Here is a 17,276-nt window from a genome sequence, read left to right as displayed (position 1 = left end):
ATGTACTGATTTTTACATATATTTTATGAGCTCTCTAATTTTTGTGGTGGTGAGAGATGATGCTTGAGTATTGTGCATTTAACTTCCTAATTATGGGATTTGTATCGCTTTAATAATCGATACTGCTCTTTAGCGACTTTTAAAGCAGAAATTTCTATTTTTCTGGCAGAGTAAAAAATTGTTTTTGAAAGGTATTACCTGATTTTTAATTTGTGTGTGTGTTTTGAATCTTAATATATACACGTCTTGTTTATGGAAGAGAATGGTCTGATATCCAGCTGAGTTTTTTACTTTTTTTTCTTAATCTTGCGTAGGACGTAATGTGCAAAATCAAGACATGGGTAATAGACGAAAAAAAAGCTGTCCGCTTCTATCATGATTGGAATGATAAAGAGGTAGGCAATAAATGTTATCCCATGAATTGACTTCTAATTTTGCTACCTGTTACTGTCTTTTTTTAAAGTGGTTTTTTTTAGATTTCATATTTACAGTGTATTGAATGTTAAATTTATCAGCTAATTCTGTGTTTATCAGTGATCTAGATTACACTTTAATTCTGTTGCCATGAAGAAAATGGTCGTAAAATTAACTCAAGTTGGTATAACTTGTTTTTAAAATTCTCCTCCTGTATTTTCACTTCTAGATTGATGTTTTGAACAAACATTTGTTTTTTACTTCAAAACCAATGATCTACTTGGTTAACCTCTCTGAAAAAGACTACATTAGAAAGAAAAACAAGTGGTGAGTGTGTTCAGGTTAAATATCTCAATTTCTGTTTGTATTTCATGTTTTTCAGTGGTGAATAATTCTTTGCGCATTAAGATCACCAAGGATATTAATTAAAACAGGAATAAAAACTAATGTTGCACTTTTGTTACTTGTTATGCTCCCCTTGACATGCTGCTTGAGTACAATGCATATGGCAAAACCCTGAATGAAAGTTGCAGAATAGAAAAGAATACGCTTTCCTTCTTTACGTTTTCACATGAATCCATTAACTGTGAAGAAAATAGATTTGATTTAAAGTACTGATTTAAATAAACATATGGTTTTATCATGTTATATAATGCTGATTGTCTGAACACCATCTTTTTCATTCCAAAAGAATGAATTGAATGCCAGAGGTCTGAAGCTGTGTGTGTCGTGCAGAAATCTTTCAAACTGTGGCAAAATTGCACATTTTTAACAGGACTCTTCTGTTTGTAGTTGGGTGCCTGGCTTCCTTGCCACTGCTTGCACTGTGCTTACGGTTTACAGGCCTGTTTTGATGGGCTTTAATGCTGTGAACAGCACAGGTTTTAGTCAAGTATTCCTGACATCAATATTATGACTTAAGTACATGATGGTTACAAGATCAATCTATCAGACATTCAATGAACTGGATGAAGATCCAGTCCTAACATGGTGGTAGACAGATGGTGGGAATCCGCTGTTGAGAAGTACAGCATTTAGCATGTCACTGGTAGCTCTAGATGGAATAAATATTTGGTTTGTGGATGAGGGAACAGAATAGTATGCAATGAAGAAAAATCTGTAGCAGTATATCTAGTTTAAAAAACCCAACTAAACAACAAACCTTTTCTTAGTATTCAAATCTTTAAACACTGTACTTGTGACACACTTTGAAGATGTATAAACGTATGTTTGTGAACAGATATATGCATGTAACTCATCCAAACAAATCAAAAGTATCTAAAGCGGAATATCTGAATTCTCCTAAAGTACATCCTCTGTTTCTCCCTGTACTTCATTAAGTACTTAGATGCACATGGTTTCAATTTTCCATTAAAAATTCTCATTTCCATATGATATCAAAGAGTGAGAAGGCTTTAAACTGAAAAATAAACATTCATAGACTGGAAGCCAAAACAATAATTAATGTCAGATGGTTAACTCCAATAAATCATTAGAATAAATTCTGTGAAATTACTGCAACTAAAACTGTCCTTTTGATACTCCAAGACATTTTGTGTTAGCATTAAAGAACAAAATTTAACCTGTTCAACAACAAACCCTTTCAGCCCAAAACATAGACTTTGGAATAAACTTGATAACCAATGTAATAATGTAAGCTTTTAATATTTGACCAAATTTTATAATTTTAAATTAGTTTGTTCCTTCTTTGAATGTTTCTTGGGTATGACGATTTAAACATTAAAAGTGGTTCTACCTAAGGAAGTATTTAAAATCAGGATAGTAATATTTGCTCTGTTATTGTCAGGTGATATTTTTTTCAACGTACCAATGTTGAAGTTTCATGAGGTTCTCTATAGCAGTAGAGATGTGGAAGTTTACATGAAAATAAATGAGTTGGTTTCCCTGTCCAAAACAGAATCCTCACACCTGTATTTGGATGATTACAGGTAGAGCTCACTGGCTCTAATTGTACAGTAAATACCATTTTCCCAGACCCTAATCATAGACAGACTACTTAGGAGACGCCAGTCTGTGATTTAGCTGTCGCCAGTCACCCCATGTTTTTTGTGAGACTAGTTGTGATGATGACATAGTTAAACCCAATTGAAAGCAAATCTTTGTATAAATTGCAATTTTTAATTTGTAAAAAAAAAAAAAAATCAGATGTTTGAGTCGAGGAGTCATGTAATGAAATGGTTTAACTGTTTCTATTACAATTAATGATTTAGTTTTTTAAAAGTATACCCAGATCTCATGGATGTGAGTGTAATTGTAGCTGAAAGATCAAAGCCTGCATAGTTGAGTGATGTTCCAGAAGAGAATTTACCACATAGCCATTTTCAGTACAGTTTTTGCCTCCTGCTGTTCCTATTTTCCCTCAAGCTAGCCATTGACTACCCCCTGTGCATCCCTGCTCGTAAAAAATGATTGAGGAAGTATTTGTCATGTATTTATGAGTGGGAAACATTGTGTGATAGGGAAAGGCATCTACTAGAACCAGAAAGATTGCCATTTTCTTTCATTCAGCCACTCTGCCACAGCTTTAAATCCTCTGTTTATGCAACACAGCTTTTATATTTAAAGAGTAGAATAAATGTTTTCTATGAAGGATGCTAACGGTAGGCTTTTGTCATTTGTTTGGTGCAAGCAGATGTAAATGATTAGGATATATTTTACTGTTAGATGCCACTTAATTTGTGATTTTTGTTATTATTTTGAGTAGTGGTTCATATTTGAAATGCAGCCCACATTTAGACTAGTCATTCAACTTGAAAAAGTTTATTTCTTAGCTTAATTCGTAGTATTACTATAACAAAAGTAAAGTTAATGCAGGAAATGCTCAGCAGTAAAATGTTTTCATAAGACTTTTACGACTATAGAAGTGTTTAAAACAGCAAAGGAGAGGAGAAGCTTTTTGATTATGGGTAGAGAGAATTCAGAATTAATGAACATTTTAATTGTTAGTTAAAACACACTTACATTTAAGTGCTAACATGTTATTTTTCAATCCAAGAAAAGAAGAAAACACTGTGAAAGATAGGACTATTGTGTGTTTGAGTAGGTGTATTGACCTTTTGAAAGATGTAAAAACTGGAATGGCTCCAAGCAGTTACTTGCTGGTTTTAACAATGTTGAATTAGTCATTCGGTTGATTTATGATTAAGACCTAGCCCCTGAAGAGAAGCTGACATGGCAGCTGTGTTAGTTGCACTTGTGTTACGATCAGATGACAGTAATCATGATGTTGTATGGGGGAATCCGCTGAAACCATTCTGACTACATATTGCTGTGCTCTAAATGAATACTTGAGCCCTTCTTTTAATAATTCCTAATGGTTTTTATGTGGATCTAGTACCTTAACATGGTATACATGTATTCGAGTTTTACCATGAAAGTATTCTAAATAAGCCTATTAATTTTCAGTTAAAACTGCTTTATTAGTCACAGGATGTCGCATAAATCCAGGACATGAGATTTATCAGCCCTCCGCCTAATTAAAGGTTTACATTTTAGTCTTGCTAAAGAGGGTGCTTTCAGCGGGTTATAATATGGATTCCAATTATGACATATATTGAGCTAATTAATGAGCAGATGTAGTGGACCATGTTTAACATACTGTTCGGTTCAGTATTTTGGACTTAATCTTTGCAGTGAGCACCAGGAATACTGTACGTGTCAAAGCTGCATAAATGGATCTTTTGACTTAGCTTCTTGGGTCTAAACAAGTTAGTTTTTCATCCTATGCACAGACTGTAATTTAAAGAGCTGATAATGCTGCTGAAGATTTTCTAATATCTATAGCATTATAGCTAGTCTGAGACTCGTTACAGATTTTTGAAAATTGTTTTCTCTAATATAATTCAGACTTGTTGAGTATCCAAATGTATGTTAACATTCTTTTCAAGGGGTGGTTTCTCAAATGTTGTGGTAGACATTCTGTTAACAAAAATAAGTTGGGTGTTGATGGGATAGGATACCTCTCCTGAAGTGTCCTACTCCTGTGTATTTAGAGAGGTGGCATATATGTCATAATGAATAACCTTTTCCCTGTTAGTTTTTATAGCATTTTTAATGTTCGCAAGCTAGAAGAGGCATGATCAGGTCAGATGAAGAGTCTGTCTTTTCTGGTATCATGTTTCTGACAGGCCACTAACAGATGTCCAGGGAAGATTATAGGAACAGATTAACCAAACAGTATATGCATCCAGCTTCTTGCAATCTGTTATTGTAGAACTAAGCCAGATATGATATACTTGTGGTTAATAATTTTTGACTGATTTTTATTCTATGAATTTAGCCATTGACCTTTTGAACCTAAGTATACTTTTGGCATCCCAATATCCTGGAGCAGGGACTTCCACAGTTTAACTATGTGCTATATGGAGAAGTACTTCCTTATGCTTGTTTTGGATCTGCCACATCATAATTTCATTTGATGCTCCTTAGATCTTGTAGTATGAGAGTGAATAATCCTTTTCTATTCATCTTTTCCATATTGCTTCAGATGTTCCAAATATAAAAAAAAGGGGGGGGGGGAAATCTGACATGGAGAAAGAAATATCAAGGGTAAAGTACAAGGAAGACTCAGCAGGCTTGAGTATGAATTAATCTGCTTCACTCAGTCTTTCACTTTTAAACTTTCTTGGGAAAGAAAGTTACTATCCCGTGGTAAATGGAGACTTGCTGTTCTTGGTTGTATTTCTGTGGGTATGTGCCCAGTGGTAGAATTGATCTAATAGTTGTCTGTTCACCGTCTTAGCAAAAGAGCAAGTCAATGTCATGTGCTGGTAGAGCAAGAGGATGGTGACAGGAGAAGAAATGCTATCCAGAAGGTTTTCATGGCTTCAGTATGACTGTTAAAAACAAGAAAAGAAAACTTAAAAGAAACTCAACAACAAAAAAAATCCTATGCTCCCAAACCTCCCCTTTCACCCTTAAATAAAGTCTCATTCAAGGGAAGTCCTGGAGATACTGTTTTTGTACAGACTCTTTTTAAATAGATTAGCAATAAACATTTGATCTCTATGTAAAAAAAAAAAAAAAAAAAACAACACAAGAGTGAAAGTTCTTCCTTCGCATTTTACCTACATTTTGGTTTGAGACCTTTAGAAAAGACATTTTAAAAACAGAAAAAAACAAAGACTAATGGAAATGGTAATATTAACGTGACATACCATGAAGCAAAACATGATATAACAAGTAGTAAAAGGATATGTGTATTTAAGAATCTTAGTAAATAAATTCACAGGAAATAAAGTTAAGGGAAAGAACAGCTGCAGGCCAACTCCATCTCTTTTACAACTAGAATTATGGTGACTCAGGAGAAGTGTGAAACGTCTCCATCTTAGTCCCACAGAAACACAGTCTCCTTCCACTGTCCAAGTTTCAGCCCTTTTCAAATGTTGTCTGAAATAGATGAACTTTGAAAATTTTGTTGAAATGAAAAAAAATTCCAATTTGGACCAAATAACTAGAAGTCATTCCCCTTCTAAAAGGAGGGATGTAGCTGTTAATGAACCTCTGCAGTGCAGAGGCAAACAGAATTGCATCACTTTCATGTGTGGGTTATAGTCTTAAACCAGCTACAACCTTTAGACCGAACAGTTATTTGAAAATACCAGCATATTAGTCATGTAGCAAGACACCCGAGTGAGGGCAGAATGCGGTTTTCACTACTTCCAGCTTCTGAATTACATTGATTTTCTGAATTGCATTCAGCGTATATTTAGATACACTATAGGTCACAGAGTCATGGGCGTTTAGGCAGATACATTTTATTCTTATAAATATATTTGAGAATGTATTTAATGTTGAATTCTTTAAATCACGATTATAAGTTGTTCTCTGGTTTCATCCCATTCTTGCTGGCTTAGTTCCAGTCCAGTCCTTTGGTCTGGATGATTTCTTTCACCAGACTTCCTGCTTTGCTTTGCTTTCCCTTGCCTCCCCCTCTGCAGTCCCTCCTCCCTTTGAATGTGAATGCATATTGTTTGGGTAACAGCAGGTGTTGGGGACATGTCTGCAAGCATGGGGAAGATGGGTCCCTGCTCTCAGCTCTGGTGTGTAACCTTGCCTCAGACACAAAAGCACCTTCTAGGAAAAGTCTGGCTTCGCTCCAGTGCTCCCCTTACAGAAAGAGATTAAAGTGCTGAGACTCTTCAGTGTTAAATTCAAGCATTTTGCTACTTGAGGACATGAATTTCTGATTTGGATGGACTTTTGCACAAGTGTGATCGATGATTTATCTCCGATACCGTTTGGTCTCTGCCAAACATAAAGTCTTGGCTCCTAAGCATTAGGACAATAAAATTTCTTCAAATAAAATGTTTCTGGGATGTTTTAAAAATGGATGATGCTGTATGGTGAAGCTGTTTTGAAAATTTTAGTCCACCTGGTTACAACATGGCACTTATAAATAGCTAAAGTGTAGGTTGCGAAGTCGGGAAATAAAGCCTCAGTAATTGACTTAGGGTGTATTGAGCCTTGAAAGTGGTAAAAAGGGGGATGGCGGTGGAGGGGAACCTCCTGGTTTTTGGGAAGGCCTGTCCTGGGCAGAAAAAGATAGCTTCAGGCTATGCTTGCAACTCATCAAAGGCTGCAGACAGTAGAGAGCTGGATGACCAGAGTAATGAACAGTTTCTGCAACATTGTGGTATGCTGGGCCCTCGTGTATCACTCACAACACCGACCACCAGCCCAACGCAGCCATACCCCAGCGAGCCTCTTGTATTCGCTGAGAGCATCCGTGTGCATCAAGCTGATTATACTATCAGAGTAACGCTAAGGAACTGTGTATTAACACTTCCTATCAGTAAGGCTGTGCTGAGTGAAAGCAGCTATAAGTAACTTTTCAACTTTCATTGCTGTGTGTATGATCCCTGTCTTACCAGCTGCATGTCATACCAAGCCTCCTTTTGAGCAATTCAGCTTTGCTTCCCATCTTCTGTTCCTTTTCTTCTTCTCTTTCCAGATGCTCTTCTCAGTGTTGGGGTTTTTTTTTATCTTTGGCTGTCATCACCATAATTTCTGAGCTGTTTATACACAGTTCTGTGGGTGCAGTTGTAACACTGAACAACCGCAGCTTTGAGTTCGGATGCTCCACCAGTTTTAATAGTTGGCTTGTGTAGTCTTATGAATTGCTACCTGCTAACGGTTCTTTTTTTTAATCTGCGATGGCAGTTTGCAGAATTAAGTTGTGTGATATTTTATTTAAATACTTGGATTTTCATATGCAAAATCTAAAACAATAGATGCTAGCTTTCACAAGCAAAAACCTGACTACGGATAAAGTTATCCAAACCTGTGCACGGTAAGAGGAGGCATCCTTATTTGTATGTACTGTCTGAACACTTTAGAAACTTTGTTTCTTCCTGACATTCATTGCATTTGGACTTTTCAATAAATATTTTTGTCACCTTTATTAACACATGCTACTTAAGATATATAGTACTAGGGGAGAGAATAGTGCGGCACTAGATTTCAGATCGGTTAATTACACAACTTTGCTCATGTTACCTATACACTGAACGAAGCAGTAAAGAGAGGGACTTCCACAGAAAAGCGTTACGTGGTGGCGTTGTCAAAGACAATGATGTAAACTTTGTTGTAAAATCACTGCGATGTGACGTGTTTCTGACTCTGGATGCATCATGAGGTACAACATCCTTTTCAAACTTCTGTCTGGTGAAAAATGAAGAATGCTTAAACTGCTCAGGATCAATGCTCTGAGATGCAGAGATATGTCTGAGTATAGATTGTGTAACTGCTAGTGAATATGGAGAAGACAGAGACTAATGAAGAACTGCCCTTCTTTCTTCCCAGTATGATGTGTAAAGGGCTTACTTCAATTTTCTGCTACTTACTTTCTACTGTTTGGGAAGCTTGTGCTTTATGCCTCAGTTTTCCTTACTATTTCCCTAAAAGCATTGGTGCTGGTGAAATCGTAGACAAAATGGTTTGTGGAAATGTTCTCTGCTTTAAAACCAAGTTACCCAATAAAATAAAAATTGTCTAGTAATTGCATATTTTTTTTTTCTGGAATTGTATCAATGATTTATCTCCTGAATGATGTCTGCAAAGAAACTGTGTCCTGTCAGTCCTTTTTTTTCAACGGCTTTCCAAATGTGCTTGGCGTGATTTAAGTGTATGTTGTATGTAGTTGTGGCCCTTCACTGAATGCTGCTGTCACAGACTTAGCTGGCTGAGCAATGTGCTGCTTGCTTGCCTGAAGGCAGATTTCTAGTCCTTTGAATCAATTCTTCCTTAGAATGCTTCCCTCTTATGTATTGTAGGTTAAAGCACAGCTTTTGACAATGTATAGTCAAGCAATGTATATTAGTTTTACTAGCAACTAAATGAGTTTGGGAGTGTTCAGTAGTTTGATATCTTTTTTGATACTCTAAAGTGAGTATTTAGCTTCAGTGTGGCTCATCTTGCTTTTTATGGCTTACGTTTTTAGATTGACTGGCTTCTATTTAGGAGAATAGGCATCCCTCTCTCATAGTACTCTGAGCCAGTGAAGTCTTAAATACCAAAATAGAAAATGGAAAGAGAAACAATGTTTTTCTCACTTACCTTTGTTACAGAATGGAAGAAAGAGGAAGTGTAAGCAGCTTAAGAATGCAGCTTTTATATTGAGGACCAGATTCTGTAATTTACAGTATGTTCCAGTTCAGGGTTGTTAGTCCTGAGCATCATCAACGCAACTACATCAGCAGGTCCTCAGGGATTTTGGAGGAGACTAGGTACTAACCACCGTATCAGTGCTGTCATCTCTCTACAATATTGTTACCTCAGATCCAGAGTTCATATCCTACTTCCAGTGGTGAATAGTTCAGTAGTGATTTCACTCTTACTCATTTTAGAGTAAAGCAGTTTGACTGTGCATGTAAGCCTGTAGGTGTTTGTGTCAAAATCCCTTTCACATTTCAAGTTCCTGATGAGAAACATCATTACTAATGAAGAAGCAGAACGCTGTTTCCTTACTCTTTTGTGTTGTGTGTATTACAAGCACAGCCACCTTCACTGCACTGATTTTTGGATGAAATAATATTGATGAAAGAAGTAAGGTGAAGTAGTCTACTCAGTTAAATCTCCCAGGGCTAAAGATTATTCATTGATTGAAAATGAGTGTCTAAATCTACTTGGAGACGACCAGCTCTGTTCTGCTGCATTTTTTTATCTCCTTTGTGGTGCAAGTTACAAAGGTCCAGTTACACTTCTCTCCCTGCAGTTAAAATATGCTTGTAGCTGAATTGAGTTAGCATATTTTCTGCATATTTGAACAATGTCCAAATTAGTAAGTAACTTCCCTTTCATAATCTGTTATTCAGTATTGGTGTATCTGATTTGCAAACAAGTTGATGTATGTACCTCTAAAATTCTGCTTATTGAATTTGTCTGTCTGGATCATGTCTTGAAACATTTCTTGCCATCACATGCTACAGAGTTTTGTTAATCTCTTTAAGTTGTCATAGTTGAAGTTAATTTTATTTCACATGCCATTCTTTATCTCACTGCAGTTGATACTTGAGATATTTATGGGGTCTGGGAACAATATTAATCTTGAAAATGTTCTTCATGAATGGTCTGCAGCATCTCCATTCTCTGGGGGATATTTTATGGATTATTGTTCTGTTTTGTACAAATAGGGGCTACATGGGAACATCAGTCAATCAAAAATCATTTACTATAAATAGAAAAATAAAGTTTGAGAAGAAAAATTCTTTTATACAATTGGTGATATAGGCTGCTGTGGTTTTGGCACCGTTTTTCAAGTTTACTTTTGCTCTGAAGTTAATTCTTTGTTTCACAATTGACAGACACATTTTTCACTGATTATTTTGAAAATCTGATGCATTTTATTCTTTTTTTAAAAATTTAAAATATTTTCCTTTTAATCTTATGGTTATTTGCAGCTCAACTTTATGTATTAAGTATATGGAAATACGTTTTTATTTAACTGCTTGTTTTTCTCAGGAAAGATTACTTACCTTCTGAAGTTTTGGCAGAGTATTTTATTTCCACAACTTTAGTTTCTTCTAGTGACTAGTACTAATAACTGATGTTCAAATGTTGATAGTCACTAGTTTTACAATGAAATATGTATCCTTGTTATGAAACTAGGAATAGATGCTTCTTCATGTGTAAACTGGAGAGGAAAGTTCATAGGTTATATAGGTTTAATGGAAGAACTGTCAAATGAGACATTTGGTATGGATGTCGTCTTATCCTTTATTACCAATGCTTGACCTTAAATGAAAGAAGTTCAATAAAATAATGCTTGGGGTTTACTGTGCTCTGGCAATAGTTTCTAAAACCTGAAGAGATGTTTAGAAGATAAATATTTGAAAGAGAGTAAGTGCATGTGTTTGTTTTGTACTTCATTGAGTTGAACAACGAAAATGCATTAATCAGATTCACTGTATATCAAGTCTCATTCTTGTTCTCATGCACTGACACAACGTTACGCTTCTGAAGTTAAAATGTATTTAAATCCAAACAAATGGCTTTTATTAAAAAAAAAAAAGAAAATCTTACACCTAATACATTGAAAACCTATGCAGTCTTGTCAATCTAAAACATGTGATGATTCTTCCAGCTCATGTTTTATTTCAGAGGCTCATTAAATCCATACCTGTTTTTATTTAATAAAATCTTTATGTCCCAGGATCTTCAGATTAATGAAGTGCATGTGCATGTGTGTTCAGTTTCCCATAGGATTGTTGTTGTTGGTAATATTATTACTATTATTATTATTTTTAAATACTACTACTACTAATAACAACAACTTTATGGAGGATAAATGTTTGTCTTTAGCTCCCTCTATCTGCCTGTCACTACTTGTCTTTGTGAATTAATGCTTTTTTGTAACTATCCATCAGATAGGTTGGAATCCGCAGAGAAGATGTTTGCAAGTATTCCATATAGGTGTTCAGTAAAATAAATAAGTAGAAATATGGTAGAGAGACATGGAGGACTCATAAAGAATTTAGTTATTGAAGCTTAAAAAATGAGCTAATGTCTTTGTGCTTAGATAGTATATTTCTGGAATACTTTTCCGCTTAAAGTCTAATTTCTGTATTAGGTTTTCCTTAAAGATACAGCTGTAGGCTCAAAGTATATTAAAGAGAAACATGGTTTTAGTTGCCTATCTTGCAGCAGTGTGCGGTTGTGTGATAGCCTTTTGTTTCTGATTTCTAGATGTGTTAGTGCCCTATTGACAGAGGGTAACTACATTGTTCTATTAGTGATTTCTGACAAACAGAAATGATTTGATATGTTAAAGCTATTTTTTCTGACAGAAGATACAAAGTTTTGACAAACATGCATGGCACAGCAAGTGTCCAATTCTAAAGAGCAAAATAAATGCGAACCACCATTATGGGGAACACAAACAGCCTGAAAGCAAGTTATCAGTAAGCAAATAATTGTTGAACTGTTATGAATGGAATAGGATGTTGAAATAGGGCATGATTGGCTGATGTTACATATGTCCTTGATTACCTTCCTTGTGCTTTTATCCTAATAAGTGACATTCTTTGTATTCCCTTGGATGGCTAGACAGTCTGACACTGAAGAAGAATAAATATTGCATGTGGTACACATTAAGCTGTCATCTAGGACAGCATTTATAAAAAGTAACTAGGAAAATTCATAAGAAATTCTACAGTGCTATAGTTTCCTGGCTCCAGTCATAATTGTCAAAGTTCTTGACACATTCAGGTCTTCTGAAATGATTTGGGTTTACAGTTACTTGGTGTATGAATAATTATTAAGGATTCATTTTCTCTGACGATGCACACTGTTAATGTTAGTTCTCAAAATGTTGCGTTTTCATTAAAGGCCATGTAGTGTGCTGTACGTAGCTAGTCCTCTTGCAGAAGTCTGAACCAGCAGATGTATGCGTATAAAATAAAGGTAACTGATCAAACTAAAAAGCTCTTTTTCAAATGCTGTCTTTGAATCTTGTTGGAAAATCCATTACGAACACGTATCGTTACTATTATTCTACTTTGGAAATAGACCTTTTTTTTGTGTAAAATATCAGTTTTCTGCTTTTCTTCACTGACTTCAAATTAAAACTCAAAAGCAACATAGCAGGATATCATCGTCTCTGCAAGGGCAATGGAGAAAAACACTTTTGAACATTCTAAGCTGATGAGTTAGTGTTTGAATGGTAATTATTTTAATCTTTAATTTTGAGAAGAGGGAAGTGTAGTAGTTACATTCTTCATAATCTTATGTCTCTGAATTTCTTGTGACAATTTGTATGTTGACCAAGAAATATTCAATGGCTCCTTTGTTTTACCATGTATTTGTGTATTGCCTACCATGATACTCTCTTGAGCTTGACACAAAATTTCATTATAGATATTTTAAAGGATTCTTGCAGCTCTACCATTGACCATGTCAGTGGAGCATTCTATCTGTATACTGTATTCATGGCATAATCTGGTTTTGTCGCGTATAAAAATGTCCACGTCTTCTAATTGTGGGTACATGTCTCTCCATTTGTGACAGTATTGTCTAACTCACGTGATCAGTTTTTTATTATTTTACTAAATTAAGAATATCCTGTAAGGAAAAATGGCCTGTTTACCACCTCATCAAGTTACTTGAGGACTAACATCATTTTATAAGTGACGTTGTGCTTATTCTCATCCCTCTTCCAAGTAGCCTATAACTTACAAGACCTCACTGTGAGTAGCTTGGAATGGAAAAATAGAGCCATTGGCTTTTTCATGAATTTGAATTTAATGTTAATTAAAAGCCTTAAAATATTTCTTAGAACAGGATTGGGAAAAAATGTGTCTTCATGGGAACAGATAAATCTGAAACACCTGTTTGGGATAAAGAAAGTTTTCTCCAAGTATAACACTGCTCAAATGTTACCGCTAACTGTTAACTCTGTAGACCACTACGGAGCACAAAATACTTGCCCAACTGGTAAATTGAACTGTAAGTCCCACTGTGGGAAATTGCTTTGCTGTGCTCCAAACAGCAGTTATCTTAGTAATTGTACCTGAATTCTTTTGTGGCTAATAGACAGTTGATGTCCTTCTTACCATGACAGAATTATTTTATTGCAATACTATTAATTGTAAAAATTTCAGGTAAGATGTGTTCATGTAGTTTAAGATGGGCTGAGTATGATTTTTAATTGGCGCTCTGAGCGCGCTGGTTTCGGAGTTGAGAATGTGCATAACCCCGCATTTCACATTCTAAACTGGTGCTCACAACAAGAAGCTTATCAGAACAAATTGTCTAGTCCATCCCCTTCCTCACTCAAAACCTAATGACCCTTTATCATCATGGTTTAGATTGCTGGACACAGATGTGAGAAAATACAAGTAATCTACAGGTAACTACAGTAGCTGCACTGATGTTCTCACAGAACTGACTGCTGGGAAGATAAAAAGCTTCCCACAGAGCCTGTGACTTTCCAGCAGCAAAGCACATCATGAGCTCATACATGAAGTTTTATTTGCTGAAGATTTACAATAAGATGCATTAGGACATTCAGCAGGGTCCCTTCTTAGATGAGCACAAGAATTCAGTGAGGTTGTTAGTTGATGCACGAGTGCATGGCTTCACACTAAAACTAGAAAGTCCAACATTACCAATAATGTTTCTTTTTGAGAACATGGCAAACTACAGCCATAATATGATATTGATGTTAACGTAGTTTGTTCCTTCATAGTAAATGATCTAATGTCGCTGGACTCTTTTTTTTTTTTTTTCTTTTTTTCTTGTTATGGAAAGTACTCAGGCGGGAAGCAAATGTTCTTTAGGAAAAACTGCTGCTGCTTTAGGAAAACAGCCGCTGGCTGTTGAAATAGAGAGTTAGCAATACGTGCTAGATGTGAAGGTAGAAGTCTTACATGAAGAGACTTGTGTATGGTTAACTACCGTCTTTTTTCTTAGTATTTTTTGTTGTGATCGTGAAGTAGGTCTAAAAATATCTGTGTATGTGATTGTATACTTTGCTAAGGAATGGGAAGGAAATAAAATATTTTTCAGATAAATTTCATATACCTTGAGGTTAAGAAGGTAATGATCCTGTTTACTGTTTTATAAATGGGTTTTGTAATTGAAGAAGCTGCTGTGTAATAGAGTTTTTGTTTTTAGTGATTCAGTAAGGTTGAAATTTATCTATTAAACCAGATGGGAATGATCAATGTGAATCAGTCTGTCTGCACTTTCACTCTCTTCTAAAGTAACTTAAGTATAAACACAGTTACTTATGTAGAAAAATGAATTTGGATGCTGAAATGCTTTTCCTCCCTCATTTTTTTAATCATCTGTAAGTTTTGGGTTTGTGAGCAGAGAGATGACATGGCATGAGAGGTACGGGTCCTCCAGAAATGAGGATCCACAAAGGGTGGTATTAATTATTAAGCAGACAATAAACATTACAGTGGTGGTCTTTACAGATAATGCTAATCATGCAAAAAGCCTAAAACCCAAGCCAGACAAAAACTCTGAACAGCCCCCTCCCACCCAGAAAGAAAGAAACAAAAAAATCCCCAAAACACGCCCCCCCCCCCCCCCGGTAGTGCTAGTGAGGCAGACTTATGGCTGTTTTTTAATTTAAATCCTTTCACCCTTATGGCTTCTGTGTTCCATTATCAATCCTGGGGAGTTGCTCCATCAGGATTCAGTGCTGGTGCCAGTGGTAGACCTTTGAGCAAGAGCAGGCAGGGCTGTCTGTAAGGCTCTGGCTCTCAAGCTGAGCCAGTGACCATAGCAGCAATCTCCTTAATTTTCTGGTCTATCATTGATCCTCTATGAGAGGAAACTACAAGACGCTGTGAAAACTGTATACTGTTTGCTCTTCCTCATTGCCACTTGCCTCTGTTCTGCTTTTTCATGCCCATTTCCAGCTTGTGCTGACCGAAATGGTAACAAGCAGAACTCCATATCACAGAGCCCAACAGACACTTTCTAAGAAATGATTTTCAGTGATATACATACCTTTTGCTTCACAGTAAAGATATGCAGAAATATTGTCTCTTTTTCACTAGCAAATAGGATCTACGATATATTCTCGTGTTCTATTTTTGTCTTTTGATTGAGGAAGACCAAAGAAGTAAAGGAGTATATGTATTGTACAGTTGATTCCTTTCCCTTCTTTTCTAAATCTTGAGATTAATTATAGTGAAATCCATGTACAAATTGCAGAAAACACTTGATGCATCCTTTTTATGGTATATGCTGTGTTTCATGTTCTGTAGTGGCTTTAATTCTCAACTATAGTAGACATACAGAAAAACAGAAAAAACGTTGGCTGTTACAAAGTTTTGTTTGAGCTTTTTAAACTGAGTGATTAGCAGAAATAATGACCCTGTCAGCCTTAATCACATTAAAATGTGGTTAACATCATTTAATTTTTTTCACTTAATATGCGAAAATTTCCAGTAGATTTGCAGTGAAGGCCATTGAAATTCCATTAGAACAAGAATAAAAATTTCAGGCATCATTTATTCAGAGAGGGAATAAAGGTCTCTACTGAAAACTGCTGAATCTTTCTATTAGGGAAACTATGAATCATTGCATTGAGCGGTACCTTCAGCTTCTGTGGTACTGAATCTGGGTTACTTCTGAATGAATGGAATGCATTTGTAGTGTGGTGCTTTTCTGAAATTTGCAACGTATAAGTTTTGCACAAATTCAGCAAGTGCTTTCTCCTAAAGGGTTGTTGCGTAGTATTTTATAACAGCTGTAGAGCTGGGGAAATACTTCAGTTTTAGGCATCTCATCAGTGTGAAGTTCCATAATTTGCATTATTTTTATTAAAATGTTAAAAAATGTATCCTCTTTCTGATTGGTATTTAATGTATAGTTGTGGTTTCTATGTGGTAAATTGCAAAATGAGGACATGTGCAGTTATGACTAGAATATTAAGTCATACCAAGTCTCCTGCACTCTTGGCATTTCTCGTTGCATGCTCCACAGGTATGTACCAAAAGTACAGCATACAATAACTATATGAACATGCTAGAGAAACTATCAACTGCATCTTTTTCTGAAGGAAATCTGTCTTTCTAGGAAAGAGGCAATGTTTGTTACCTTTACCATGTTTCAGTCTGCTCTATTTAGGTTCCCATTTTTTGTGCTTTGCCTGTGTAAAGATAAGATTTTATCTGATAAGCGGAGGCACTAGAAGTACAACTGTATGTTCTGTGCTTTTCTACACTCTACCAAAGAACTTGCATTGAATATTTCTTTAAAACAGATAGTACTGTATGTATCTGATAAGATATAATACCTTGATTGAATTGTTTTTGTGCCTCTGGTACTTAAGTAACTATCCAGTGGATTGTGGGTTTTTTAATTGCTATTTTTTTCCTCAGCCTAGTTCATTTCAGCCTATTTCATAATTACTTTGTCCTCTTTCTAGTGGGAAAAATCATTAAAATGCATTGAGTGTGGGCAGAACACAAATTTTAAAATTTCAATATTTGTATGATTTTTTTTTTTTAAAGTAAGAAAGTGCAGTGGTAAATATTTAATGTAGTGCCTAAATATTGAGACACACACAGCAGCCAAGGAATTTTGCTTTGAAATAGCTGTCACTAAGCTTAAGAATTGAGCAGACCTAATGGGAGTTTGGAAGCGCCTCTGATACAGATTTACCTCTGTATGTTGAGGAACGAAGAAACTGAGTAGGAGGTGAGTCCCTGGCCGGGACCAGAACTGTTAACCCCAAAAATGAGATAAAAGGAAGTAGGAGTGTGGGAGTGACCACAAGCTAGGGTAGGAAGGAGGCGCAGACTGAATGAGGGGTGTAAGTTTTGGGGGTGGCATTTGGAAGCATCTTGCTAAAGAGCTGTTGGACCAGGATGGAAAGCTGGAGA

General features: G+C 35.8%; 1 protein-coding gene across 2 annotated transcripts in view; it reads left to right on the top strand.

Moving 5' to 3' along the window:
* The window catches only part of OLA1 (Obg like ATPase 1), a gene marked incomplete at its 3' end in the record, with an annotated part of 100,771 nt that overhangs the window by 61,800 nt on the left and 21,695 nt on the right, over window positions 1–17,276 (top strand). For both annotated transcript variants that reach the window (XM_082001776.1, XM_082001775.1), the window contains exons 5-6: window positions 315–395; window positions 644–741. In XM_082001776.1, the coding sequence (XP_081857902.1) occupies window positions 315–395; window positions 644–741 (179 nt within the window). The remainder of the gene's footprint in view (window positions 1–314; window positions 396–643; window positions 742–17,276) is intronic.

Source organism: Phaethon aethereus (genome assembly GCF_964289735.1).
Source record: "Phaethon aethereus genome assembly, chromosome: 6".
In the NCBI taxonomy this organism is placed as follows: domain Eukaryota; kingdom Metazoa; phylum Chordata; class Aves; order Phaethontiformes; family Phaethontidae; genus Phaethon; species Phaethon aethereus.
The sequence above is the reverse complement of the archived record's forward strand: the minus strand, read 5'-3'. Positions and strand labels throughout refer to the sequence as shown.